Here is a 27,354-nt window from a genome sequence, read left to right as displayed (position 1 = left end):
AGCATTTGGATGATCCAGAAGAAGATTGGGAGAATGTCATATGGTCAGATGAAACCAAAATATAACTTTTGGTAAAAACTCAACTCGTCGTGATTGGAGGACTAAGAATGCTGAGTTGCATCCAAAGAACACCATACCTACTGTGAAGCATGGGGGTGGAAACATCATGCTTTGGGGCTGTTTTTCTGCAAAGGGACCAGGACGACTGATCCGTGTAAAGGAAAGAATGAATGGGGCCATGTATCGTGAGATTTTGAGAGAAAACCTCCTTCCACCAGCAAGGGCATTGAAGATGAAACGTGGCTGGGTCTTTCAGCATGACGATGATCCCAAACACACCGCACGGGCAACGAAGGAGTGGCTTCGTAAGAAGCATTTCAAGGTCCTGGAGGTCTCCAGATCTCAACCCCATAGAAAATCTTTGGAGGGAGTTGAAAGTCCGTGTTGCCCAGAAACAGCCCCAAAACATCACTGCTCTAGAGGAGATCTGCATGGAGGAATGGGCCAAAATACCAGCAACAGTGTGTAAAAACCTTGTGAAGACTTACAGAAAACGTTTGACCTCTGTCATTACCAACAAAGGGTATATAACAAAGAATTGAGATAAACTTTTGTTATTGACCAAATACTTATTTTCCACCATAATTTGCAAATAAATTCATAAAAAATCCTACAATGTGAATTTCTGCATTTCTTTTTCTCATTTTGTCTGTCATAGTTGAAGTGTACCTGCAAGTGGGAGAACTTGCACAATTGGTGGCTGACTAAATACTTTTTTGCCCCACTGTACCTCTGCTTTACATAGCATCATCAGCTTTGACCACCCTGTTTCACAGACCGTATCCGTGTTCATCTGCTGATGACACATCAGCGTGTGTGTGTGTGTAGGCAGGTAGATGCATGGCGTCTCTCTCTGCAGTGTGAACTAGAGGTCAATTAATTAGGGCCGATTTCATAACAATCGGAAATCTGTGTTTTTGGGCGCCGATTTCCATTTATTTTTTTACCTTTATTTAACTAGGCAAGTCGGTTAAGAACACATTCTTATTTTCAATGATGGTCTAGGAACGGTGGGTTAACTGCCTTGTTCAGGGGCAGAACGATAGATTTTCACCTTGTCAGCTCAGGGGATCCAATCTTGCCCAACGCTCTAACCACATGCCTCAGGAGGAGCCTGCCTGTTACGCGAATGCAGTAGAGGCCAAGGTAAGTTGCTAGTTAGCATTAAACTTATCTTATAAAAAACAATCAATCATATTCACTAGTTATAACTACTAATCCAGGTTAGCAGGCAATATTAACCAGGTGAAATTGTGTCATTTCTCTTGCGTTCATTGCACGCAGAGTCAGGGTATATGCAACAGTTTGGGCTGCCTGGCTAATAACGAACTAATTTGCCAGAATTTTACGTCATTATGACATAACATTGAAGGTTGTGCAATGTAACAAGAATATTTAGACTTAGGGATGCCACCCGTTAGATAAAATACTGAACGGTTCCGTATTTCACTAAAATAATAAACGTTTTGTTTTCGAAATGATAGTTTCCGGATTCGACCATATTAATGATCAAAGGCTCGTATTTCTGTGTGTTATTGTGTTATAATTAAGTCTGATTTGATAGAGCAGTCTGACTGAGCAGAAGCAGGCTCGTAATCGTTCATTCAAACAGCACTTTAGTGTGTTTTGCCAGCAGCTCTTCGCTGTTTATGACTTCAAGCCTATCAGCCTAATGGCTGGTGTAACCAATGTGAAATGGCTAGCTAGTTAGCTGGGTGTGCGCTAATAGCTGACGGTGGGGGGGCTGGTCCCCAATTGGGAACCAACATCTTTGTCAGGTTAAAATAAGTGTTCATTCAGTATTGTCATTATTACAAATAAAATAAATAAAAATCGTCCGATTAAATCGGTATCGGCTTTTTTGGCCCTCCAATAATCGGTATCGGCGTTGAAAAATCATAATCGGTCGACCTCTAGAGTGAAAGGAAGGTTAATAGGCCTGTCAGTCAGTGGCGTGTGTCAGTTTGATTTAGAACCCTGTCTGTGAACCCTGACTGGAGAACAGTGAAACTCTCTCTTAACTTCCTTTTCCCAGAGGAATGGGTTCTTTCCGACAGGTAATGCTGCCATCTATTTAATCCTGATTACATTTTATATGACACTTCTAATCTACTCTGAATTATGGTGAGCATCTCTTCCTGTCACACCCTGACCTTAGTATTCTTTGTTTTCCTTGTTATTTTTGGTTTGGTCAGGGTGTGACATGGGTGATGTATGTGTTTTCTTGTCTAGGGGTTTTGTATGTTTATGGGGCTGATACCTTTCTAGGTATATTGTATGTCTATGGTTGCCTAGATTGGTTCTCAATTAGAGGCAGCTGTCTATCGTTGTCTCTGATTGGGAACCATATTTAGGCAGCCATATTCTGTGTGTACTTTGTGGGTGATTGTTTCTGTGTCTGTTTCACCACATTGTGTTGGTTATTCACGGTTTGTTTATTGTCAGTGTAGTGTTTATTTTTATAGGTGCGCGACGGGTCTTCGTACCCATATTTGTTTATATTCATTTTTTCTTATTAGTGTTATGGAGCATGTTACTTGGACACTTAACAGGTTAAAAGGCTCCATTTTACACTCCGTTTGACTCTCCTGTGCCTGACTTCCCTGCCACCTATACAGACGTCTGACACTTCCCATACTCTGTTTTAAAGGTGTGACACCAGATCAGTGAAATGCTCGGCCTATTTTAGATGCTCATTTGTAGGAAAGTGCATCCAATAAAATCTTAAAGGTCATGAACAGTCAAAATCATGTTTTTCACAAAATTGGATGATATTTGGATGAAACCCGACCAAAGTATGAAAAATGACTGTTGCTTCCTCATTGATAACGTTTTTTCAGAAGGTTACTGGTCCCCTCCCTCATTTCAAACACTTGGATTCAGGAGGTGGGATTATTAAGGGGATAGGGTGACATCACCCTAACTCTCATTTTACACCAATGGTAACATGATATTCTCTTAACGAATTTAAATAAGTACAGCCTTGTAGCCAACATCGGAAAATGTGTCTACTGGTGCCAAAATGTGACTTTAGGGTGTCAGCAATATGTAATTAAAAGTTTAAAATATTAATCTATGGCAAAGATACTTATGTCTCCCCTATCATTTGTGTCTAGTGTTAGATAGTTACTGGCTAGCTGGGTCTTCAGCCAGCTTAGAACATAATGGGGCAAAGGGTTGTTCAAAACCATGACATAGTTGTCTTGTCAACACATCCGTCAGTGCTGCTGTGAACCGAACCACATGTCAAACGGGAGATGTATAAAAAAAATGGACATCACTGACGCAATTTCAATGTTGTTTTGTGTATCACCACGTTTGCTTGAGAGGATTTTACTGCAACACTGCATCCAAGTTTCTTGACAAAGGTGTTTCAAAGAGCTGTCAGTCAAGACGAGCTCCAGAATATAAGCTCCCTGCCCACTCAGCCTGTCTTTTCAAACTTCCTGATAGTTAGCCATGAGAGAGAAAGTATTTTTCTAAAATGTTGGGCATTTCTATCCCAAACAAATATTATGGTTGATATTTTAGTCACTCAAAAAGGCTATTTTACATGGGAATCAGAATGATTGTTCGGGACCTTTACTTGTTTATTTTTTGTTTATTTTTTCTCGCAGAGAAGGTTGAGTTTGGAATTTGAAACCTTGGATTTAATTTAGTTCTCACCAACAGGTTCTGACAGCTTCTCATCCAGATGTATCCAGCATAGCACAGCTGGCCTACAGTGGTACAGTCCATCACCACACCAGAAAATGTACTTTCTCTGGGTGTGAAGTGGACTTCAACACCTGCCACGAGGGAAGAAGAGGATCCAATGTCCCTCAAACGTCCCTTGAGGTTAGAATCACTCTCTCAGGAGGTGCAAATTGATAACTCAGTGGGTGTTTTTTTTCCCACCCGTTAAACTTGACTGTCACTGATGCAAATGTGTGACATTGCTATTTTATCAGACATATTACATTTCCAGCACATGAAAGGAACTACTAGTGATGTTGAGCCAAAATATGAAAAATAGTGTACATGCGTACATGCATGCATTTTGGAGTGTATGTGCATCTGTGTCCTGAATGTCAGTGTTAGTGCCTGCGCACGAACGAACGCACACCTACACACACACACACACTCAATACGCAGAATAAAATACCACAAGAAGAGACAGTCAGGGGCATACTAATTATTGTATCTCTGAAGTCACTGTACAGTTTGGGATGCTGTCCAAGATGAGGAATTAGACGTAACACTCAGAGACTGCTGACCTAAATGGAAAAACCCTACATGTAAACACTGATAAACAGACATATGGACTGGCCACCAACACTGCTATACTAGCAAATAAACAGCACAAGGCTACACAATGACTCGCTATATTGATCTTCTCTATGCATTGATGCACACAGTACATACAGAGTAGACCATTACTAAAAAGCGGGAACATACAGTATTTTGAGATGGCAGACATTGAATTGAAACAGACACAACCCCAGCAGTCAAAAGATTCCCATTGCATTTTACTCTGTGACTCAAGCCATGGTTATTTTATACGCCTGAGTCACGTGGTACTGCACACACACGTATCCATGCACGTGTGCGCACACACTCACACACACACACACACACTGTTATTGCCGCTGGGAGGAGAGGGTTGCCGAGGGCTCATTCATTCTTCTGGCTCAACCACACAGGATGGAGAGGAGAGGAGGGAAAGAGTAACCATGTCTGATCATGAGGCATCAAATGAAACCCGGAGGATAGCTAACGGTAGTAGAATACAATGAAACAATAGCATCCCAAACCTCTCCAAGCTGACACACACACACACACACACACAACCACAGCAACACGCCCACAGCAACACGACCACATATGATACAGAGACATGAATAGTAATGAGCTTTGTGTTGACCTCTTGACCCCTGAGCTTGTATGAATAGGGGCATGGTGGACAGGTGTTTAGGGGACAAAATAATGCTAATTAAAATGTTGCAGCTTTTTTGACCCATCTTCTATCCCCATATATTTACCCACAGTTATACCCAGGTGTATGAATTATGTCTGAGTGAATGATGTGTATTACAGTCAGATGAAAAGGTTTATAACAGTCAGTTAGCACTAACACCGTAAATAAAAAAGGGAGAGCACAAGTGTTGCGTTAAGAATTATTTGTATTCTGCCATAAATCAATTGACATACAGAATCAAACCAACTCAAATGTACAGGCTCAGTCTTTTAATCACAACTAAAAACATAAAAATCAAGTCTGTTTTAAAGGGATTGTGGCAATAAAGCCCTGTTTCTACAGTACTTCCCCAGAGTCAGATGAACTCATGGATACCATTTTTATGCATCTCCACCCAGTAAAAAAGGTCTGTAGTGACGCCTCTAGCACTGAGATGCAGTGCCTTAGACAGCTGTGCCACTCGGAAGCCCAACGAAAGAATAGGACTAAATCAAAATCCAGTAAGAATTCCTAATAGCAAGCAAAAATCCAATTCACTCAGCCACTGGGCACACCACGTCGTTTCAATGTGGAAATGTGGGTAATATTTGGTTGAGATCAATGAGATTTCAACCTGAATTCACTCACTCAAAAATACATTTTTTTCGAAATTCCCAATGTGTTAAAAATATGTTTTCAACAATCTGAAAGCACCACCGAAATTCCAATGTAAAAAAACCAATGTCTGATTTTTGGTTAAGTTGTCATCCAAATGTGTTATCACGGCACTTTTAACCCTACAAAAGCACGACAAAGTTCCAATGGAAATACACAAACGTCATGTGTTATCACTGGGCTTCATCGAATAGCACAATCAAATGACCTGGATTTGCAGTTGAGATGACATTACAAGTACATAGTGCAACGGATCAATGCTGTTCAAGATTACGCATGTTATTATAACAGTTGTGAAGATCTTCACAGACCTGCGACCTTCAAATGTCATCTTGAACATGCATGGTTTCTATGACTGCATAAGAAGACATTTATATAGTAACCGTGGAGATGTATCTAATGCTTGGGTAGTTTCATCTGATCCGCAGGCTTAATCCTAGTCTTTGAAATGTTTTATTTAACTAGGCAAAGCAGTTAAGAAGGTGTTTATTTACGGCGACGTCCTACCCTTGCCAAACCCTAACGACGCTGCCCTATGGGACTCCCAATCACAGCCAGTTGCGATTCAGCCTGGAACCGGGGTCTGTAGTGACGCCTCTAGCACTGAGATGCAGTGCCTTAGACAGCTGTGCCACTCGGAAGCCCAACAAAAGAATAGGACTAAATCAAAATCCAGTAAAAATTCCTAATAGCAAGCAAAAATCCAATTCACTCAGCCAAGATGAACAAAATAAGTATTGACTTTACCAGTTAGGTTGTTAGTCTGTCAAATAATCCAAATGAGAAATAGGCCTAATCCACAGAGGAAAAACACCAAATATATAAGTAGGCCTGAGAGAAAGCCTTCCACACGTTGCTACTTGGAAGTAAGTCAATAGTCCACAAAAGGACATTTATTCTGATATGCCATACAAGTGAGAATGTTCTCAGTGACTTGTAAGGAATATTGTATTGTTTGAGATGAATAGGCTTTAAAACTATATACAGTTTCCTAGTTACACTTATCATTTTTTTACCAAAACATACAGTCACTCAAACAAGGACACGTTCAGTTGCCAAACCTTGTCGAACACTGCAGATAGAAACGCCACGAACAGAGACAACACGATTCCTTGTTCTACATGTCGGGGAGGCACGTTTGTTCTACATAACATGTTTCTATCTAAATGTACCAAAACATTGTGTCCTGCTGAATGTGCCCCAGCAAGTGACTATGGGTGTGTCTAGGGAGTGTCCGAGGCAGAGCCCGCAGACGATACCCGTCTCAAGGAACCACATGAAACCTTTTGGGTTACAGGTTTCTGCTACTAACATGTCTCCTTCAAATCCAATAGGCATTACTTATGTGTCGACTCATTCTCTTTCCACAGAACTATCAAGGACTAACAGGGTCTAAACTCTGAAATATAAGCAAGGCATGATTATCAGAGTCTGATTGTCAATCTCGACCTACTGTCAGCCACGTCCTCTGTTTTCCTCACCGGGCCAGACATAGCCACCTTAAAGCCAGCAGGTGGCGCCAAATCCATTCTCGCCCACTGACACTGCCGGTGCAGGGTCCCACTCACCACACACATGCCACGGTTTGAAAAAGCGGCACTACATTGTCACTACGGATGCCAGGTGCAGGGTGTTGATTACCCACGCTAATATAAAAGGGATCATATGCTACAATGACTTCCCTCTTGATCTACACAGGACACGAAATACATTCCAACTGTGAATTAGTGTGTGGTGCGCAGCAATAGCAGGCGATAGCTACGACTCAATAGGTCAAAGGGCTTCATCTGAACAGCGTGGTATACATTGTGTTGAACTTCATAGGGATGTGTTCTTGGATTACATAACTGCACTGGGCACATCCACACGATCCACTAACAGAGCTCTGCAATCCTGCATCTCAAAAAATATGCCTTCTAATAGATGCCCCAAGGGCAGGTTTAACCTTCCTCAATCTGAGCACGCTAGAAGAAAAAAAACATGCGCCGTGCCATCCTGCCATCCTTACATCACCGACGTGGAGGTTTTCGGGCTAAAATTGGCATCGCAAGTGCAACCAGAAAACCAGCAGAGCATCGGTCAACGCTGCTTAGAAAACAATGAAGAGGAACCACAAAGCCTTCAGAAAAGTATTCATGCCCCTCGACTTACTCCACATTTTGTTGTGTTACAGCCTGGATTCAAAATGGATTAAATAGATGTGTTTCTCTCACCCATCTACACGCAATACCCCATAATGACAAAGTGAAAACACGTTTTTAGATATTTTTGCAAATGTATCGTGTCAAGAAGCTGTGCGGCTTGGTTGGGTTGTGTTTCGGGGGACGCAAGGCTCTCGACCTTCGCCTCTCCTGAGTCCGTACGGGAGTTGCAGCAATGAGACAAGACTGTTACTACCAATTGGATACCATGAAATTGGGGAGAAAAAGGGGTATAACAAAAATAGTGAGTCTTCCTGGGTAAATCTCTAAGAGTTTTCCACACCTGGATTTGCCCATTATTCCGAAAAAAAAATCTTCAACCGCTGTAAAATTGGTTGTTGATCATCGCTAGACAACCATTTTCAGGTCTTGCCACTGTATTTAGGACCAAAAGTTAATTTCTTTGCCACATTTTTTTTGCAGTATTACTTTAGTGCCTTGTTGCAAACAGCATGCATGTTTTGGAATATTTGTATTCTGTAAAGGCTTCCTTCTTTTCACTCTGTCAATTTGGTTAGTATTGCTTTCTCCTATCACAGCCATTAAACTCTGTAACTGTTGGCCTCATGGTGAAATCCCTGAGCGGTTTCCGTCCTCTCCAGGCAGTTAGGAAGTATGCCTGTATCTTTGTAGAGACTGGGTGTATTGATACACCATTCAAAGTGTAATTAATAACATGCTCAAAGGAATATTCAATGTCTACTGTTTTTTTAACCCATTTACCAATAGGTGCCCTTCTTTGCGAGGCATTGGAAAACCTTCCTGGTCTTTGTGGTTGAATCTGTGTTTGAAATTCACTGTTTGACCGAGATAATTGTATATGTGGGGTACAGAGATGAGGTAGTCATTAAAAAATCATGTTAAACACTATTATTGCACACAATATGAGTCCGTGCAACTTATTATGTGACTTGTTAAGCAGATTTCTACTCCTGAACTTATTCAGACTAGCCATAACAAAGGGGTTGAATACTTACTGACTCGAGACGTTTCAGATTTTCATTTTTTTCATCAATTTGTACACATTTCTAAAAACATAATTCCACATTATGGGGTATTATTGTGTGTAGGCCAGTCAAAGGGTGTGAATATTTTGAAGGCACTGCATAACTCTGTCCCAATAAATAACTCTACAGGCTAGCAGTCACGACACACATAACCATAACCTCTCTTCTGTCTCTCTCTATTCTCCCTCTCTCTCTCGTTCTCGTTCTCTCTCTGTCTCCTTCTCTCCTCTCTCTCTCTTCTCTCTCTCTCTCTTCTCTCTCTCTCTCCCCTCTCTCTCTCTCGTTCTCTCTCTCTTCTCTCTCTTCTGTCTCTCTCTCTCTCTCTCTCTCTCTCTCTGTCTCCTCTCTCTATTCTCTCTCTTCTCTCTCTCTGTCTCCTTCTCTCCTCTCTCTCTCTCCCCTCTCTCTCCTCTCTCCCTCTCTCTCTCGGTTCAGTAAAACAGGTCTAATTACAGGTTATCATTCCTCCCTCCAATCTTTGAGTGGTAACAGCAGAGCAGAGGACACGGAGGATTAGAGAGACAGAGGGTGGACGGCATTTGAAACTGTACTAACTCGAGAGGCTGCATTCACTAACAGTGAAAGCGCATTCACCCAGATGATCAGACAGAGCAGAGGGATAATGGTTCAAATGTGCTGCTTAAAGAGGAATGAATCCAGGTTAATGATATTTCCTATTCTCGTGTCAATACATACCAAACAGTGTGTGGGTAAAGCTTGATATACTAGATGAGTTATGTTAGCCCACACACACTGCTCGCTGTTTTACTTTCGGATTTGGTAGAAGAAACGGAAACAAACTAAATATCACACACACACACACATGCACACACACACGGACACGCACACATAACCACAGTAGGTAGGCAATAACAATAAGAGAGCAGAGAGCAGCAGAGCCACAAACCACTTCACAGGGCACACCAAGAGATCCAGCCAAGCCAGACTAAACAAGCATGTTTCATGCAGTTGCCATTCTAGGAACACAACACATATCTCAAACATCATGGCGTATGTAAATGCTGACATGGGGCTTCTCCAATGAGTGTCCATGTGACCACCAACCTGTAGGCGTTTATACAGTACATCCCTGGCATTATAATTCCTGTGAAGGACACAGCTATGATAAACAAGCACATGCGTGAGGAATCATGCTGTCGGCTGGGCTCTGTGGCGTGCTGCTAGTAGTGCTAACCCTGTCCTCGGCTAGCCTCCATCTGACTCACACTAGGCACAATGTGATTGAAGTCATTCCCGACTCTACGGTCGCCTTAATGTGATTTATGGAACCGCTGCTGTCCCTCCCTGCGTCCGTCTCCCATTTTAATCTCTCCTCTCCAGATTGCCACTCTGCACACAGCGTGGGAAGGGAGAGGAGGTGGTGAGGAAGTGTCATATTAGAGTAAGGATAAGGAGGGAGGAAGGAAGGACGGACACACTGGGTTGCAATACTAGGTAAACTAGACTGATACCATGACCCATCAGGATCGGGTGGGAAATGGGAATATTCCCCCCTCTTTTTACTGTGGTTACCACTTCATGTCCACATTGACGCGGTGGGTTGGCAGTAGGTGGGACCAGTACATCCTGTATAAACACAAACTCACTTCCTTGACAACTTCCTTCACAACAGCTCTGCACTGCTCTGCGAAGTGCAAGTGTATGAATGCAGTGACATTTGCAGAGGCCATATCGCCGTAAATGCTGCACGGCCAATGCAAACGTCAGATTGACCATGCAGCGCCCAGACGCACTTCTCTCTCTCATGACTTCATTGTGTGAATTGTTTGTGTTTGATTGTTAGTGTGTATCACTTCCAGATTACATATACCACTAGTAGTACGTTCACCTTTAATTCCTATCATTTCTCATCTGTTGCGGTCATTTCTGTTAATGCATTCACAGTGGCGATTTTAGCATGTTGATCTTGGCGGGGCAAAAATACACAACACTAAACAATACATTAATTGCACTGTAACGGTGACAAACGGCACCCACAAACTGTTAGGGCCTACATAAAGCTGTCCTAACAGCAGTCCCAACACCTTACCACTGCTACACCTGGCTATCAGCGGAGCCTTGTCTGGCAGCGAAACCTTGTTTGACAGCGAAACAGTTAATTCAGCCTCATTTACTGCCTTAAAAAAAACATAGCTGATATGGCTGATGTGCTTAAACAAATGTGGTTTCTACTGACAATTGAGATGTACAAACTATGGCATAAGGGAACGACAAGCGGATAAGAGTCAATCCGTAATTTCGATTGAGACAATAATGAGCGAGCTAGGACGGACGTAGTCAATAGTTTGTTCAGCACTTTTGAAATGTACAGCGACAGAATTCAGAACATGGGCCACTCTTACAGTGTTCTCCCTGTGCAGCAAGTCAGAACCGTAGGATAAATAAAGGGGGCATATAAGCAGACAATGAAAGCTCTTATGTTTTTCAATGATTATATTTCTCAAAAACAGGTTACAGGCTACATGTGCTACACAACATACACTTAGTATTATTTTCTTAGCTACAGTCAGACGAGAAAGATATACTGCTCTCCCGAGAACAGGCCCAGATCCCTGTCATTTGCGTGAAGAAAAGACAGAGGAAAAGTGGAAGCAGATCGGGCTGCCTTTTGAGAATCCGTAGGTGAGCGAGTAAACTCCCACTGCCATCAATTCTACTTGCTAACATGTAATCATTGGAAAATAAAACTGATGACCTACAGTTACAATTATCCTACCAATAGGACATTGAGAACTGTAATAGCTATTGTTTCACCGAGTCACGACACGGATAATATAGAACTGGAGGGATTTTCAACGCACCGGCAGAAAAGGGAAGCTACTTCTGGTAAGATGTCTGTCTTTTTGTCAATAACAGCTGGTGCGCTGTAGAATATTAAAGAATTCTCGAGGTATTGCTCGCCTGAGGTAAAGTACCTTATGATAAGCTGTCTACCACACTATCTACCAAGAGGGTTCTCATCTATATTATTTGTAGCCATCTATTTACCACCACAAACCAATGCTGGCACTAAGATCGCACTCAACCACGAAAATGCTCACCGAAAAGTGGCGCTCCTAGTGGCCAGGGACTTTAATGCAGGCAAACTTAAATCAGTTTTACCAAATTTTTGCCAGGATGTCACATGTGCAACCAGAGGGAAAAAAACGGTAGACCACCTTTAATCCACACACAGAGATGCATACAAACCTCTCCCTCACCCTCCATTTGGAAAATCTGACCATAATTCTATCCTCCTGATTCCTGCTAACAAGCAAAAACTAAAGCAGGAAGTACCAGCGAATCAGTCAATACGGAAGTGGTCAGATGACGAGGATGCTACGCTACAGGACTGTTTTGCTAGCACAGACTGGAATATGTTCCGGGATTCATCCAATTGGCACTGAGGAGTATACCACCTCAGTCATCGGCTTCATCAATAAGTGCATTGACGACATCGCCACACAGTGACCGTATGTACATATCCCAAGCAGAAGCCATGGATTACAGGAAACATCGCCTGGTATGACAACTGCTCGGCATCTGACCATAAGGCGCTACAGAGGGTTGTGTGTACGGCTCAGTACATCACTGGGGCCAAGCTTCCTGCCATCCAGGACGTATATAATAGGCGGTGTCAGAGGAAAGCCCATGAAATTGTCAGAGACTCCAGTCACCCAAGTCATAGACTGTTTTCTCTGCCACCGCACGGAAAATGGTACCGGAGCACCAAGTCTAAGACAAAAAACAGCTTCTACCCCCAAGCCATAAGACTGCTGAACAATTAATCAAATGGCCATTGGACTATTACATTGACCCTTCCCCTCCATTTGTTTTGTACACTGCTGCTACCCGCTGTTATCTATGCATAGTCACTTCACCCCTACCTACATGTAGAAATTACCTCTAACCTGTACCCCCGCACACTGACTCGGTACCCGTACCCCCTGTATATAGCCTCGTTATTGATATGTTATTGTGTTACTTTTTATAATTTTTTACTTTACTTTATTCTCTTAACTCTTCTTGAACTGCACTGTTGGTTAAGTATTTTAATAAAAGCATTTCACGGTAAGGTCTATACTTGTGTTGTATTCGGCACGTGACAAATAAAGTTTGATATTAATTTCAGAAACACGTTTTTGTTTACTTCCTTCCAATTACAAGTTTTGTCAATTCAATTTAGTCATCGACTTTTGTTTGGAGCGCTCCTATCAATGTTGAGTAAGGACGCGCACCTGACATAGAACTATATACAATAGGCCTATAGGCTACCTGTATATGTGACCGTATTTCTGGCTGGCTTAACGCACCACCACTAATGAGCTCCAGAGCTTCTCAAAGTAATATTGTCTTCACCTCAAACAGCAAGCAAACAAAGTCTCTTTTTACATCTGTTGATAATGACAATAGTTCCTCAATGTATTTTACAAAAAATGTACAGCTCTCTCCCTTCGATAACCACTCAGTGTGAAGGGGAAAAATGTCATCCTCTGATCTAGTGAAAACCTCATAAAATAAGCCTACCTGATTACTTCTTGTCAGTAATTGACTTGGAATGAAATAGGTTCGGGAACTAATCTTGCATGCTGGTACTGTTTAATTTAGGTGCAGGAGCTCCACAATACTATGGAGCTAATATTCTATATTAAAGGAACAGATGGAAGAAAGTTTGAAGTGCTGGTACTTAGCTCCAGTGAGCTCCTGCCCAAGTCAAGCACTGTGTCACGCCATGAGCTGAGTATTCTTTGTTTTCTTTATATATTTTGGTTAGGTCAGGGTGTGACATGGGTGATGTATGTGTTTTTGTACGTTTATGGGGTTGTTTACCATCTAGGTGTTTATGTATGTCTATGGTTGCCAAGATTGATTCTCAATTAGAGGCAGCTGTTTATCGTTGTCTCTGATTGGGAACCATATTTAGGCAGCCATCTCTTTGGGTATTTTGTGGGTTATTGTCTATGTAATGTTGCATGTTTGCACTTGATAGTGGTCACGTTCGTCTTGTTATTTTGTTTGTTTGTTTAGTCTACTTCGTGTTTTACGTCTTTCATTAAAAATATGTATTCACATCACGCTTTGGTCTCCTCACTACGACGATTGTGACAGAATAACCCACCAACAATGGACCCAGCAGCGTGGTAGCGGCCAGCACAAGCAGCGGCAAAGAACGCAGGACTCATGGACTTGGGAGGAGATTCTGGACGGCAAAGGACCCTGGGCACAGCCAGGGGAATATCGCCGCCCCAAAGCAGAGCTGGAGGCAGCGAAAGCAGAGAGGCGCTGGTATGAGGAGGCAGCACGGCAGCGTGGCTGGAAGCACGAGAGGCAGCCCCAAAAGTTTCTTGGGGGGGGCACACGTGGAGTGTGGTGAAGCCAGGTAGGAGACCTGCGCCAACTTCCCGTGCTTACCGGAGAGAGAGAGGTCTCCTCGGGCCGGCGTACATGGCACCAGCCTTACGCATGGTGTCCCCGGTTCGCCAGCACAGCGCGGGCTATTCCACCTTGCCGCACTGGCCTGGCTACCGGGAGCATTCAACCAGGTAAGGTTGGGCAGGCTCGGTGCTCAAGAGCTCCAGTGCGCCTGCACGGTTCGGTCTATCCAGTGCCACCTCCACGGACCAGCCCTCCGGTGGCAGCTCCCCGCACCAGGCTGTCTCTCCGTCTCATCCCTACAGGTGCTCCCGTCTGTCCAGCGCCGCCAGAGTCTCCCGTCTGTCCTGAGTCGCCAGAGTCTCCCGTCTGTCCTGAGCCGCCAGAGTCTCCCGTCTGTCCTGAGCCGCCAGAGTCTCCCGTCTGTCCTGAGCCGCCAGAGTCTCCCGTCTGTCCTGAGCCGCCAGAGTCTCCCGTCTGTCCTGAGCCGCCAGAGTCTCCCGTCTGTCCTGAGCCGCCAGAGTCTCCCGTCTGTCCTGAGCCGCCAGAGTCTCCCGTCTGTCCTGAGCCGCCAGAGTCTCCCGTCTGTCCTGAGCCGCCAGAGTCTCCCGTCTGTCCTGAGCCGCCAGAGCCGCCAGTCTGTCCTGAGCCGCTCATTGAGCGTGGAGCTTATCTGATGCTTTAAGCTTACTGTTTGATGAAATAATACACAAATAACTCAAGAGGGAGTCAGAGATCTAGATAACCAGAAGGAAAAAAACTCCTGACGTTGCCGATAATAGGCTACACGAGGGTCCGGCAACCTTTCTCATATGGAATAACAATTTATCTTACCAATTCTACCGATCTGCATGCCAGTTATGGTTTTTATATGCACATTTTTGTGGATTAGTTTCATTTAATTTATAATAACGTATTAATATCTAAAAATCATTGTTATGTGGTGAATCAAAATTCTATCCAAATCTAAATGAAAATGATGCAAACCTAAAAAGTAACTCCTTTTGTCATTGCCAACTATGTAAAAATAGCCTACATAAAAATAAACAAAAACATTGCAGCTTTTAGGTAGAAAATATCCTGATTTAAATAAATATATCCTATAAATCACATTGGCTACGCATGATCTGTCTGCAATGAACTTGAAACATTGTATTACCTATTAACTTTGGTCATGCCCAAAGCATGTGCTAATGAATTTGCAACATTGTATGAAGTATTCTCGGCCCTCAGAGTTTCCTGCTGCCAGTGAGCTCAGGACAGACACAGCTGTAGCTGCTATTTGTGCAAGCAATAAGAAGCAGTGTGTCACGATCGTCGTAGTGAGGAGACCAAAGCGCAGAGTGATGTGAATACATCTTTTTAATGAAAGACGGAAAACACGAAGTAGACTAAACAAACAAACAAAATAACAAGACGAATGTGACCGCTATCAAAACTGAGTGCAAACATGCAACATCACATAGACAATAACCCACGAAATACCCAAAGAAGATGGCTGCCTAAATATGGTTCCCAATCAGAGACAACGATAAACAGCTGCCTCTAATTGAGAACCAATCTAGGCAACCATAGACATACAAACATCTAGATGGTAAAAAAAAACATAAACCTACAAAACCCCTAGACCGTACAAAGAGTACTCAGGTCATGGCGTGACACAGTGCTTGACTTGGGCAGGAGCTCACTGGAGCTGAGTACCGGGACTTCGAACTTTCTTCCATCTGTTCCTTTAATAGGTTGTGGAAAGGTGTATTTTATAGTGATAACAAGTTCAAACAGGTGCCATTAATACAGGTAACGAGTGGAGGACAGAAGAGCCTCATAAAGAAGACCTGCGCCAGGTCTGTGAGAGCCAGAAATCTTGCTTGTTTGTAGGTGACCAAATACTTATTTTCCACCATAATTTGCTAATAAATTCCTAAAAAATCCTACAATGTGATTTTCTGGATTTCTTTCTTCTCATTTTGTCTGTCATAGTTGAAGTGTACCTATGATGGAAATTACAGGCCTCTCTCATCTTTTTAAGTGGGAGAACCTGCACAATTGGTGGCTGACTAAATACTTTTTTGCCCCACTGTAGTTGATTTTATTAAAACACTTATGGTGTGTCTATAAATGGAAAAATACACTTAAGAAAATGTTGAACAAACAATTTTTGGTCAACCAATATTTTTTTTAGTTGGGGACAGCCCTAGGACACACCGTTGTTCTATTCCTGGTGCAGACAGTCCATCTGCAACACCTGGCAATCACAATACAAACTCTGCTTCTTTATCCAGAATTGGAATTCCTGTATTTTTTTATCTAATTCTGGGAAAGGATAATGGGCTTTTCCAATGAGGTAGAGCACAGAACAGAAACTGTCACTCCAAACTGGAAGAGACAGTGTATCATGGTTATCATTCATACCGAGACCAGATTACATCATAAATGAAAGCAAACAACGTATGCATCATTGGTTATTAGGACTGCAGGTTTCCTCTTTTGGGGGCCTCATTTGCAAATGCATTCGATACTCCTCTGGTGAGTGGAGCTGTGTTCATTGAGCTGCAAATGGCTTATGTTTGATTAGCATTTTTTGAACAGTGAAGGTTCTGCGGCCCCGTTGGTCCACTGAATGTTTACTGCCCACCTGTGTCTTGTTCCCTCGTCCGTGTTGTCTGGTTTTACACATGGCAACAGCTAATAATGTCTGCTGTTGTCCTATCATTGTGAGGCTGTTCAATTGCATGTGGAGATGTTTTTGAAGTGGTGTGTTGCGTTTGCACGAGATTTTGAAATGAAACCCTATATTAGCTTGTAAACCTTTCAAACAGACTGAAACATTTTATTGCCAGACGAGGACATTTTATTATCTTGATGACAAAAATAAAACTCAACATTTCTGCTCTGCCAATATCGATACATTCAGCAGTGTCCGGAATCTCCCAAAAACTTAAAAGAAACATTTAGGCGGTTGCTTACAACTTTTGTGCTGTTGGCAGATTGCTACTGCTTATTAGGCTCTTAGGGTAGAGTAGCTATTAAGAGGACTAAGAAAACGTAAACTCAAATAACCAGCATGTTGACCTTAACTGACATGAATTCATGTCGGAATTAACTACAAACGGCATATCTAATTTGCTGAAATATCCTGTTCAGTAATTGGACTGATGTTCCATTTCATGTTTGATGTAATCTTTCCTCATGCAGCCACTGCCTGTGTTTCTGAGATCCCAGTTCAATAAGGATTTTACATGTCAGCAGTTAAGGGTTCTGTTCCATGCGTAATACTCCTTTGATTCATGTGTCGATTGTCAAGCTAAACCATCCCTTCTGTTCTCCTAATTGCACTGTTTGTTATTTCATTATCTTTGTGGAGGCTTTTTCAAATGTTCCATAACCTGAAGGAAGGACAGAGGTCTGAACAGATAGTTCAGAGTTCCTGCTCTTTTCCTATAACCTGTAGGGAACACAATATATGGTCATACTTGGCATGTGGGTTTCTCACTTATGGGTGGCACAAATTGGGATATGGGGAGAGGACTGGCAGGGTATATGCAAATGAAATGCTGTACTATTTACTATAGTAAAAAAAAGTGTGTTTTGCGGACAATACTGTAGTATTAACTACAGTGTTTTTCCCCCTTCATATAAAACTATAGTATTTACTATAGTATTCTACAGTATATGACAACATTCTATAGTAAGTACGACACATGATAGAGGGATACTACAGTGTGTAGTATAGTATTATAAAGTTTACAACAGAGTTATACAGTAAGTACTACAGTAGTTTGTAGTACATTTGAGTTTTTAACGTGTCAACACAAAAGACGACGAGAAGGCAACCGTAGTCAGCCTTACTGTGCATTTCTGCTGTGTCTGTCAAAGGGACAGAGCAGTGCTCTGTGATCTGACGTTACAATGTGAGATTCACATCTCCGATTGTGCTGCTCGTGATGAGAGCTGTAGAGGACTACTGAGTCATGCGGTGGTTTAACACGCAACTCTGTCGCCCCGAGAGAATAGGCAGAATCTAGAGAGCAACGCCTCAGGGAAAGAATGCCATGCATTGGCGTTCTCTCTCTCTCTCTCTCCACACACCACCCTCTTTGTTCTCCCAGTTCTCTCCTGTTTTTAGAGGGTATGCATATGTGTCCTCAGAGCAGAGAATTCAACCATAGGCGAGGTGTCTGTCGTACATTCACTCAGACACCCAGATTGAGATCAGTCCAGGGGAGACGTCAGAGAGGTGGGGGAGATACACACCGGGATGCTTGGATATGGTGGTAATAAAGTGAGTATTGTTGATAGGCTTAAACTGTCTGGAGTTGACCGTCTGTCTGCATTTGCCCAACATGCTCAGTCAGACACAAGTGAAAGGCTTTCCTCCATTCCCCTCAGTTTCCTTCACTAGACCTTGAGCACACCTGAGTAGCAGGTGGGAGTCCGGGAAAGAAAGAGGGTGATAATTGCAATCTATCAGAGGTGAGAGCCACACGCCTCTATTTCTTGAGCATTTGCTGCTCAAGCCTGCACCAATGTTATAGTGGGTTGTTCTCCGAATCATGGTGCCCAGACACTTTCAGGCTTTCAACATCAGTCGTTCTCTGGCAAGCAGCAGGTCAAGAACCTCAAATATATGCAAATGCGCTTCCTGAATAAAGTGATTATGATTCTTCCATCGAGGGAACTGCCATTAAGATCGAGCCAGGCGCTGCCACTGGAAGGTGAAGGCCATGTTTCCACGCCCCCACAACCCAGAGGCCTGGGTGTCCTGCATACGAGAGAGAGAGAGAGAGAGAGAGAGAGAGAGAGAGAGAGAGAGAGAGAGAGAGAGAGAGAGAGAGAGAGAGAGAGAGAGAGAGAGAGAGAGAGAGAGAGAGAGAGAGAGAGAGAGAGAGAGAGAGAGAGAGAGAGAGAGAGAGAGAGAGAGAGAGAGAGAGAGAGAGAGAGAGAGAGAGAGAGAGAGAGAGAGAGAGAGAGAGAGAGAGAGAGAGAGAGAGAGAGAGAGAGAGAGAGAGAGAGAGAGAGAGAGAGAGAGAGAGAGAATCATCCCAGAATGATTCTAAACTACTTGCTTTTTAGCCTGGGAGCAGGGGCTAAGTGTGCACATATCCAGCCAATCAGAAACATCACGTGTCACCATCACGTGTCACCAAAACCAAAACACAAGAGTCTGTGGTGTGCGACGCTAGCCAAGATCTATACTGGAACAGAGCAGACCCACAGTCACTTTCACATGGGCTGGAGGTTATTGTGTCTGGGAGTGGCCATTCATCAAGTGGACATCAGTAGAGCTGGGGTTAAGTGGAGAGCCTCATGACCTGAACGCAAAAGATGAACATAGCTGTGACTCCAACTGATTTATTCCAATACACAGAGGTCCTATTGATACACCTATCACCCTGGCAAGAAGCATCTGTTAAATAGCAACATCAACGTCATGCAACGCATAGTGTCCATGGAATATGACACATGCTGATTATGACAGATAATGAGGAAACGCATGACAGTTCTCCTGCAGTTTGTCTATCCGTCCATTTCCCATGATCAAATTAAATGATATGGGGTACAAAACAGTAGATACTGCATGACAATATGAATTTTCTGTGACATCAAGAAACCATTCAGCCTTGCTGAAACACACACACACACACACACACAAACACACACACACACACACACAAACACACACACACACACACACACACACACACACACACACACACACACACACACACACACACACACACACACACACACACACACACCATCATCAGATATGTTTTTGATGCCTCATTGCATTGGTGAGGTATGCAAAGTTCTGAAAGGAATTGGGACTCGTAGTAATATACACCCTATGACATACACCCACTTCCAATGGACAGTATACACTGTGTGGTTACTAGTTGACAAACTATGACATCCTAGAATGTCCAGTTGTATGCCCCTTTCATTGAATAAATGTTTAACTGACTCTCAGAATTACAATGAATCACCACCGCTCACTCTCCAAATTACATTGTGAAATTATGACAATGTAATGCAGTGGCTTGTTATTTCCCATAAACTCATTTAATTTAGAAAGTGTAGGCTAAATCCTGAGCTCTGGGAGGCATTTTAGAAATAAGAAATGCTTATTTGGCTTATTTGGCAACCCTGGTTATACAGTAGGCCTATCTCTGGTAAAGGGGCCATAGAGTACACATAGTGTTCACAGATCATTTTATTTATTGAAGTACCCTTCACCCTGTCACCTGAATGCAGGTGTCTCAAATATGAAATGGATAAGAGGTCCTTGGCACAGGGGAAAAGTGCACTTGAGTAAGTATGTGTGCCAAATTGCTTACACAAGCACCTGGATGTCAGACGGAGCTGTTGTACTGTAGAGGCTAAAGCCAGAAACACTGGGGAAGGAGTGGGAGTCAATTTAGTTTATCTAAACGTACTGAGAGCTGAACGGATCTTGACTACAGCAGGGCTAGATTTTTTTTTAACCAAGTAAGCGTAAGATGGCCATCATTGTGTATGGCATTCGCCATACCCTAGCTCAACACCAACAATTTCAAATAGGCTACTAAAATCATTCCAATCCCGATTAAAAAGGAAATGCAGGGTAGCAAGTACTAAGGGGTGGCTTTAGGACCATGCGGATAGCTAAGAGCCGTGTTTAGCGGTAGAAGAGAGAATGTTTTAGGACCATACGGAAACCTCTGGGCAGCGCGTCGAGGCAGCTGCTGTGAAGTGTGAACAGCATGACTTTTACCTCAGAACAGTGCAGAGATGATATATGGCTGTGTAGATGGCAAGGTAACTGCTGTTTGACTAGACATTGAAACTAAACTAGTTTGTTCATCCCCGTGCTAAGCTGCTGCGTAGCATCTAATTGCTGTATGACACGTGTGTAGAATGTTAAAGCCTGACTAAGTAAGTCCCAAATAAAATGACCCTTTTTTTCCCTGTATTTATATACACTGCTCAAAAAAATAAAGGGAACACTTAAACAACACAATGTACCTCCAAGTCAATCACACTTCTGTGAAATCAAACTGTCCACTTAGGAAGCAACACTGATTGACAATAAATTCCACATGCTGTTGTGCAAATGGAATAGACAACAGGTGGAAATTATAGGCAATTAGCAAGACACCCTCAATAAAGGAGTGGTTCTGCAGGTGGTGACTACAGACCACTTCTCAGTTCCTATGCTTCCTGGCTGATGTTTTGGTCACTTTTGAATGTTGGCGGTGTTTTCACTCTAGTGGTAGCATGAGACGGAGTCTACAACCCACACAAGTGGCTCAGGTAGTACAGCTCATTCAGGATGGCACATCAATACGAGCTGTGGCAAGAAGGTTTGCTGTGTCTGTCAGCGTAGTGTCCAGAGCATGGAGGCGCTACCAGGAGACAGGCCAGTACATCAGGAGACGTGAAGGAGGCCGTAGGAGGGCAACAACCCAGCAGCAGGACCCCTACTTCCGCCTTTGTGCAAGGAGGAGCAGGAGGAGCACTGCCAGAGCCCTGCAAAATGACCTCCAGCAGGCCACAAATGTGCATGTGTCTGCTCAACCGGTCAGAAACAGACTCCATGAGGGTGGTATGAGGGCCCGACATCCACAGGTGGGGGTTGTGCTTACAGCCCAACACCGTGCAGGATGTTTGGCATTTGCCAGAGAACACCAAGATTGGCAAATTCGCCACTGTCGCCCTGTGCTCTTCACAGATGAAAGCAGGTTCACACTAAGCACGTGTGACAGACATGACAGTCTGGAGACGCCGTGGAGAACGTTCTGCTGCCTGCAACATTCTCCAGCATGACCGGTTGGCGGTGGGTCAGTCATGGTGTGGGGTGGCATTTCTTTGGGGGGCCGCACAGCCCTCCATGTGCTCGCTAGAGGTAGCCTGACTGCCATTAGGTACCGAGATGAGATCCTCAGACCCCTTGTGAGACCATATGCTGGTGCGGTTGGCCCTGGGTTCCTCCTAATGCAAGACAATGCTAGACCTCATGTGGCTGGAGTGTGTCAGCAGTTCCTGCAAGAGGAAGGCATTGATGCTATGGACTGGCCCGCCCGTTCCCCAGACCTGAATCCAATTGAGCACATCTGGGACATCATGTCTCGCTCCATCCATCCACCAACGCCACATTACATCAAAGTTGGATCAGCCTGTAGTGTGGTTTTCCACTTTAACTGTGTGACTCCAAATCCAGACCTCCATGGGTTGATAAATTTGATTTCCATTGATAATGTTAGTGTGATTTTGTTGTCAGCACATTCAACTATGTAAAGAAAAAAGCATTTAATAAAAATATTTAATTCATTCAGATATAGGATGTGTTATTTTAGTGTTCCCTTTATTTTTTTGAGCAGTGTATTTCGAAAATAGTAATTTGCAATTTGGATCACTTCAAAGTGATGGGAGGGTGGGAGGTCCCGGTGCACAACTGAGCAAGAGGACAAGTATATTAGAGTATCTAGTTTGAGAAACAGATGCCTCACAATTCCTTAAATGGCAGCTTCATTAAATAGTTTCCACAAAACACCAGTCTCAACGTCAACAGTGACACCGGGATGCTGGCCTTCGGGATGCTGGCCTTCGGGATGCTGGCCTTCGGGATGCTGCTTTTCTTTCAAAAACAAGGACATTTCAAAGCGACCCCAAACTTTTTGAACAGTAGTGTATATCTAGCTATATCCCTCATTACAAATGTAATTTAGCTGACAAATACATGTCGTTAACGGTTAATAATATTGGCTGCCGGCTGTCAGTCAGTCTGTGTGTCTGTCTGGGTGCAACAGCTGATGATGTGCAGGAGAAGAGATTTTTTTTTAAACACTGGCAGGTCTATTGTTAGAAAGTTGTTTTGATGTTGCTACTTTGAGCTTCTGGATGAAAATTGGAATTGTGGGCGATTTTCATTTAGCAAGGGTTTGAGAATATTTTCTTGCTCATGGGACCATATTTTAGACTCCTCAGCATGACCAGTGCCAGCATGCTGGACACAGGATAATAATACAACAAAAAAAGGTCAGCTCTGTCTCAGCTACTTCTGGTAAGTGAAGGTAGCTAGTTAGCTCATTTAGATGGCTAGTATACAGATAAATCCACAAATCCATAAACCTTCATGCACTTACTTGCTAACTTTTCTAGAGTGGCTAACTGGCTAATTGTTTTCCTCTTGGATATTGAGTTTACTATTGCAACCTTTCGATGGCATATGTATTTTACAATTCAACCCTATGGTGGCTGAGGGTCGACTTTTCCAGTCAAGTTTTTGCACTGCAAGAGATCAAGCTGATAACGCCACTACCGTTACCTTGCACCGCAGTAGGCGGCCTATATTGTTGAACTTGTCTATGTACATTAGAATTACATTTGACTGCTGTAGCATTCATAGCTGACACCACTTGTACATTTGAATGTTAATCATTTGCATCCCATGTAGAACATTTTTTTAAATACATGTAATAAACTTGGTGTTACAAATGAGGATGTTTACTACAGGCTCTACCCAGAGGTCAGGACCTTTATGGCACACGGGTTAGTGCACACTTGTCTTGTTTTGCAGGGTTTCTGGTTCAAACCCTGCTCCCCCATAGCAACAGACAGTGAATGTGTAGGTATACTGTAATTGAGATTTTGTGTAAGTGTAGTAATGAGATGTGATTTGAAGGCAGTTTATGGAAATCTAGTAACTTTTACGGTCACACAAAATGGAAAGTCCATCATACCGTGATGTCATTGTCCGTAAACTGCCACTTCTACAGCCTCTTCAATTTTCTTAAAATACATAAACAACCTGCTAATATGTATTCACACATATCATTAAGGGGTGCTTTTGGAGACGTTGTGGCACGTGTATTTACTTCCAAGTTACTCACAGAATCACTGGCGTTTTTGCGGAGCTGTTCCTCCTCTCCAACGTCCGCAGATTTTACTACCAGCTTCTCGAAGCATGCAGAGCCGAGAGAGGAGCTCTTCTGGTGGGACATGATTAAATGGGAGACGATGAGCTTCGGGCACTCGTGTCCCGTTAGCTCTGGCTTGCTTGCCGACACTCCAACCGCACCCAGCAGCTGTTGCATAGGTTGCCCGTTGTCGCTGTTCCCAGGGACCGCTGTACCGCCGAGTGACAGGTCGCCCGGGAAAGTCGACGGGGTAGAGGAACAGAGATTGGGCTGTGAGGACGAAAAGACACGGTCCAACTGTTTCTTTTTCCTTTTAAACATCCATAACCCCGTCTCCTTTTTACTGTCGGGATTGCGACGTTCAGAGACCAATTTGGGACTCAAAAACGGTTTGGTTTTTTCTTGAAAATTCTTCCACATCCTCCGTTGATAGGACATCGATTCCTGTCCCTTCGTGGCGTTATCGTCCTTGTTTTTCTCCTCCATAGTGCCCGTACAGCAGCCTGCCAGTCTGCGCGCACGGCGTCGTGAATGTCACCGTTGGCTGAAGATGCTGCACTTCCACTATGATCAGTTTCCAGCGCCAATGAGCCGCACAAGACGCATGGGCTCGTGTAGATCTTCTGGATCTTCGTCATCCGTGAATGTATGCGCCTGAAGTGTGAATTTCATGACAAACGTGTTGTGTTGCGGTCAAACGGTAAATGATGGAGCGGAAGCGTTGCGCTTGCCATACATGTGAAGTTCACACAGGCTGCATGGGCAGAAAAATCATCACCCCTCTTGGAGTCAGAATCAGATGGAAACACATAGTTGAACAGATGGCAACACACACTTTAACAGACAGCGCTTAATAACTTATGCGTTGGTAGTTAGTAGTTGCAATATACATTTCCAATAGAGATAGAGTAGAGAACTGAACATAAGACTGACTGGACACATTCAATGCGCCTCCCCCTGGTCAACCTATGCCAGTGGGTTGAAGTTATCACATGTTCTGATTGCGTTTCATAATGCATTTTATGCCATAGACAAAGGCCAGTAGATTTTGTTTTCATTTTGCAAGAGGGGTTGTGCGTGTGCATGCGTGCGTTTAATGAATACTAGCCGAATAAATTAGTCCTTTTGATGCCTTCCCCTCTGTTGTGAATGAATGCACTTTCTCTCTGAGAGAAGGGAGCACACTCAGAGGATGACCATTTTGGGCACCTCTAGATATCCTATTACATTTCTGGAAGGGCTATGTCAAAACCCTTGAAGTTCCAAAGTGGGCTGAAAATGGCAGACATATTCGTCAGGAAGAAATCCAAACCAGTCTCATTCGGAATGAATGGCAGTAGAGGCATAATCCAGATTTTTACTCATGCAAGAAAATAAAACAATTCCTAATTCTATGAGGGCAACCTCCAAGGTGCCCCAAGAGCCCATTAAACAGAGACCCGTTCAGAATGGACCCGAGGACAGTCAGACCCAAAGGACAGTGGAAAACAGACCCATGCTGGTTTGGAACCGAGAGACCTGTTCAGATCCGAGAGAAAGAGAGAGAGAAAGAAACCTCCTACTGGGCGCTGCCAGCGCCATCAACAAACAAGCCATATTGATCCATGATCCATAATTACGTGTCATTAAAAACTGGGTATAACAAATTACCCCAAATGTGTTTCGATGTGTAGCCTATTAAAAACGTTATAGTTTATTGTTTTATTGGTTTTTACTTTCCTAAAACAATAGTTGTCTATCTCATGGTTCAGCTGTCGGAGATTTGAGCGATAAATGCATAGGCGTCCACTGTATGATATTCATATTCAAAAAAAGTCATATTAAAGGAGACAAGCTTAGGCCTAGCTTAGGCACACACACACACAACCATTGCCATTACACCTAGATGATGGCATTAAAATGGGGATTGTGAGCATGAATATAGTATATGGTGCAGTCTGACAGGCCAAGGACCAGGATGTACATTTCTGTAGGTCATGATCCCTATAAGATGATCTGATAAACTGCTAAAGCACTTTACCTGTCCACCCCTCTCACAATCCATTCATGAAACAACTTATGACACCTGAAAGTCAAACACACCCCAAGTATTTCATCCAAACTCCACGTCTAAATGAACAACTACAAGTCACATGTAAATGTTGTTTCTCAGACTATGGACGGTGCAGGGACTTGGAGACAATAGCAGCTCAGTCCCTGTGTTTCCCTCTGTCACTCTGGAAAATGAACCACCATCTTTAAAGGAAACAGGTGGAGGTGCATTCTTCTTGATCACAACTGCAACCAATCAGAGCTCACAAGCAATTCATTCAAACAGACAAATAAGCTCAGTTCCATATTACATGGCTACTGTAATTCACTGAATAGATGTACAGTACCTCCACCCTGGTAACATACATATGTATAGAGTAAATGAGAAGGGGAAAAAATCACTCAGGAAGGTAGATATTTTTTCAACACAGTAATTTAGACTTGGAAAGGGGTAAATAAATTCAAGAGAATGTTGAGAGAAAAAAAAGTACAGCCCAATAAAAAAATCTCTTAGATTAAGAGAAGCTCTTAGATGGATTAATTTGGAGGATAGGCTAAATCAATCACAGCGCTAGTCGTCTTACTTTAATCAGCATGGGATCGATTGGAGGGCAAGGGAAAGAGACACGAGGTCAGCTTTTAAATCTGCACTGCGGAGTGTTGCATGTACTGGTGTTGAAACCATCTTCCACTAGACCTTTCTGCCATGGCCCAGAGGTGTTTGAATGGGTTTAGGGACGGGTTCGTATGCTAATCTAATCCCTTTCTCCATGAGATAATTATATTGGCAGAAGAAAGTTATCTTCAAATAAGAATGTTCCAATTGATTCACTCAATGTAATCACTAGCCTTTCAGCTGGGGCAATTAAAAGTATTCGCTCTGAGCAGAAATGAACATTTGGTCTGGGAAAGGGACATTTTAAGCACAGGTTTGTAAATGTGTAATTGGCTTTTTACAGATGTTAATGAGGCTCTACTAGAGCAGCAGTTTTCAGTGAAGGAGATTGCCATAGTTGAGCGCCAACAGACATGGAAATTCAATTTCCAAATTGAATTGCTGTGAAATAAACACTCCGGGAACAATCCAGCCTCAATAAAAATCCACGTTGAGAAAGTATTGTTGGTCTACCACGACACAAACACTGGAAATGATCACACTCTTTAGCCAAAAT

General features: G+C 43.2%; 1 protein-coding gene across 7 annotated transcripts in view; it reads right to left on the bottom strand.

Annotated features, from left to right (window-relative positions):
* Positions 1-24,967, bottom strand: part of LOC109895623 (multiple C2 and transmembrane domain-containing protein 1) — a 212,987-nt gene extending 188,020 nt beyond the window's left edge. For 5 of the 7 annotated variants that reach the window (XM_020489477.2, XM_031830422.1, XM_031830418.1 and 2 more), the window contains exon 1: positions 24,125-24,966. In XM_020489477.2, the coding sequence (XP_020345066.1) occupies positions 24,125-24,637 (513 nt within the window). In that variant the 5' untranslated portion in view covers positions 24,638-24,966. Of the gene's footprint in view, positions 1-24,124 lie in introns of all 7 variants that reach the window. The other 2 variants (XM_031830424.1, XM_031830419.1) reach the window with 2 other exon arrangements.
* Between the last annotated feature and the right edge of the window lie 2,387 nt (positions 24,968-27,354).

Source organism: Oncorhynchus kisutch, linkage group LG8 (genome assembly GCF_002021735.2).
Source record: "Oncorhynchus kisutch isolate 150728-3 linkage group LG8, Okis_V2, whole genome shotgun sequence".
In the NCBI taxonomy this organism is placed as follows: domain Eukaryota; kingdom Metazoa; phylum Chordata; class Actinopteri; order Salmoniformes; family Salmonidae; genus Oncorhynchus; species Oncorhynchus kisutch.
The sequence above is the reverse complement of the archived record's forward strand: the minus strand, read 5'-3'. Positions and strand labels throughout refer to the sequence as shown.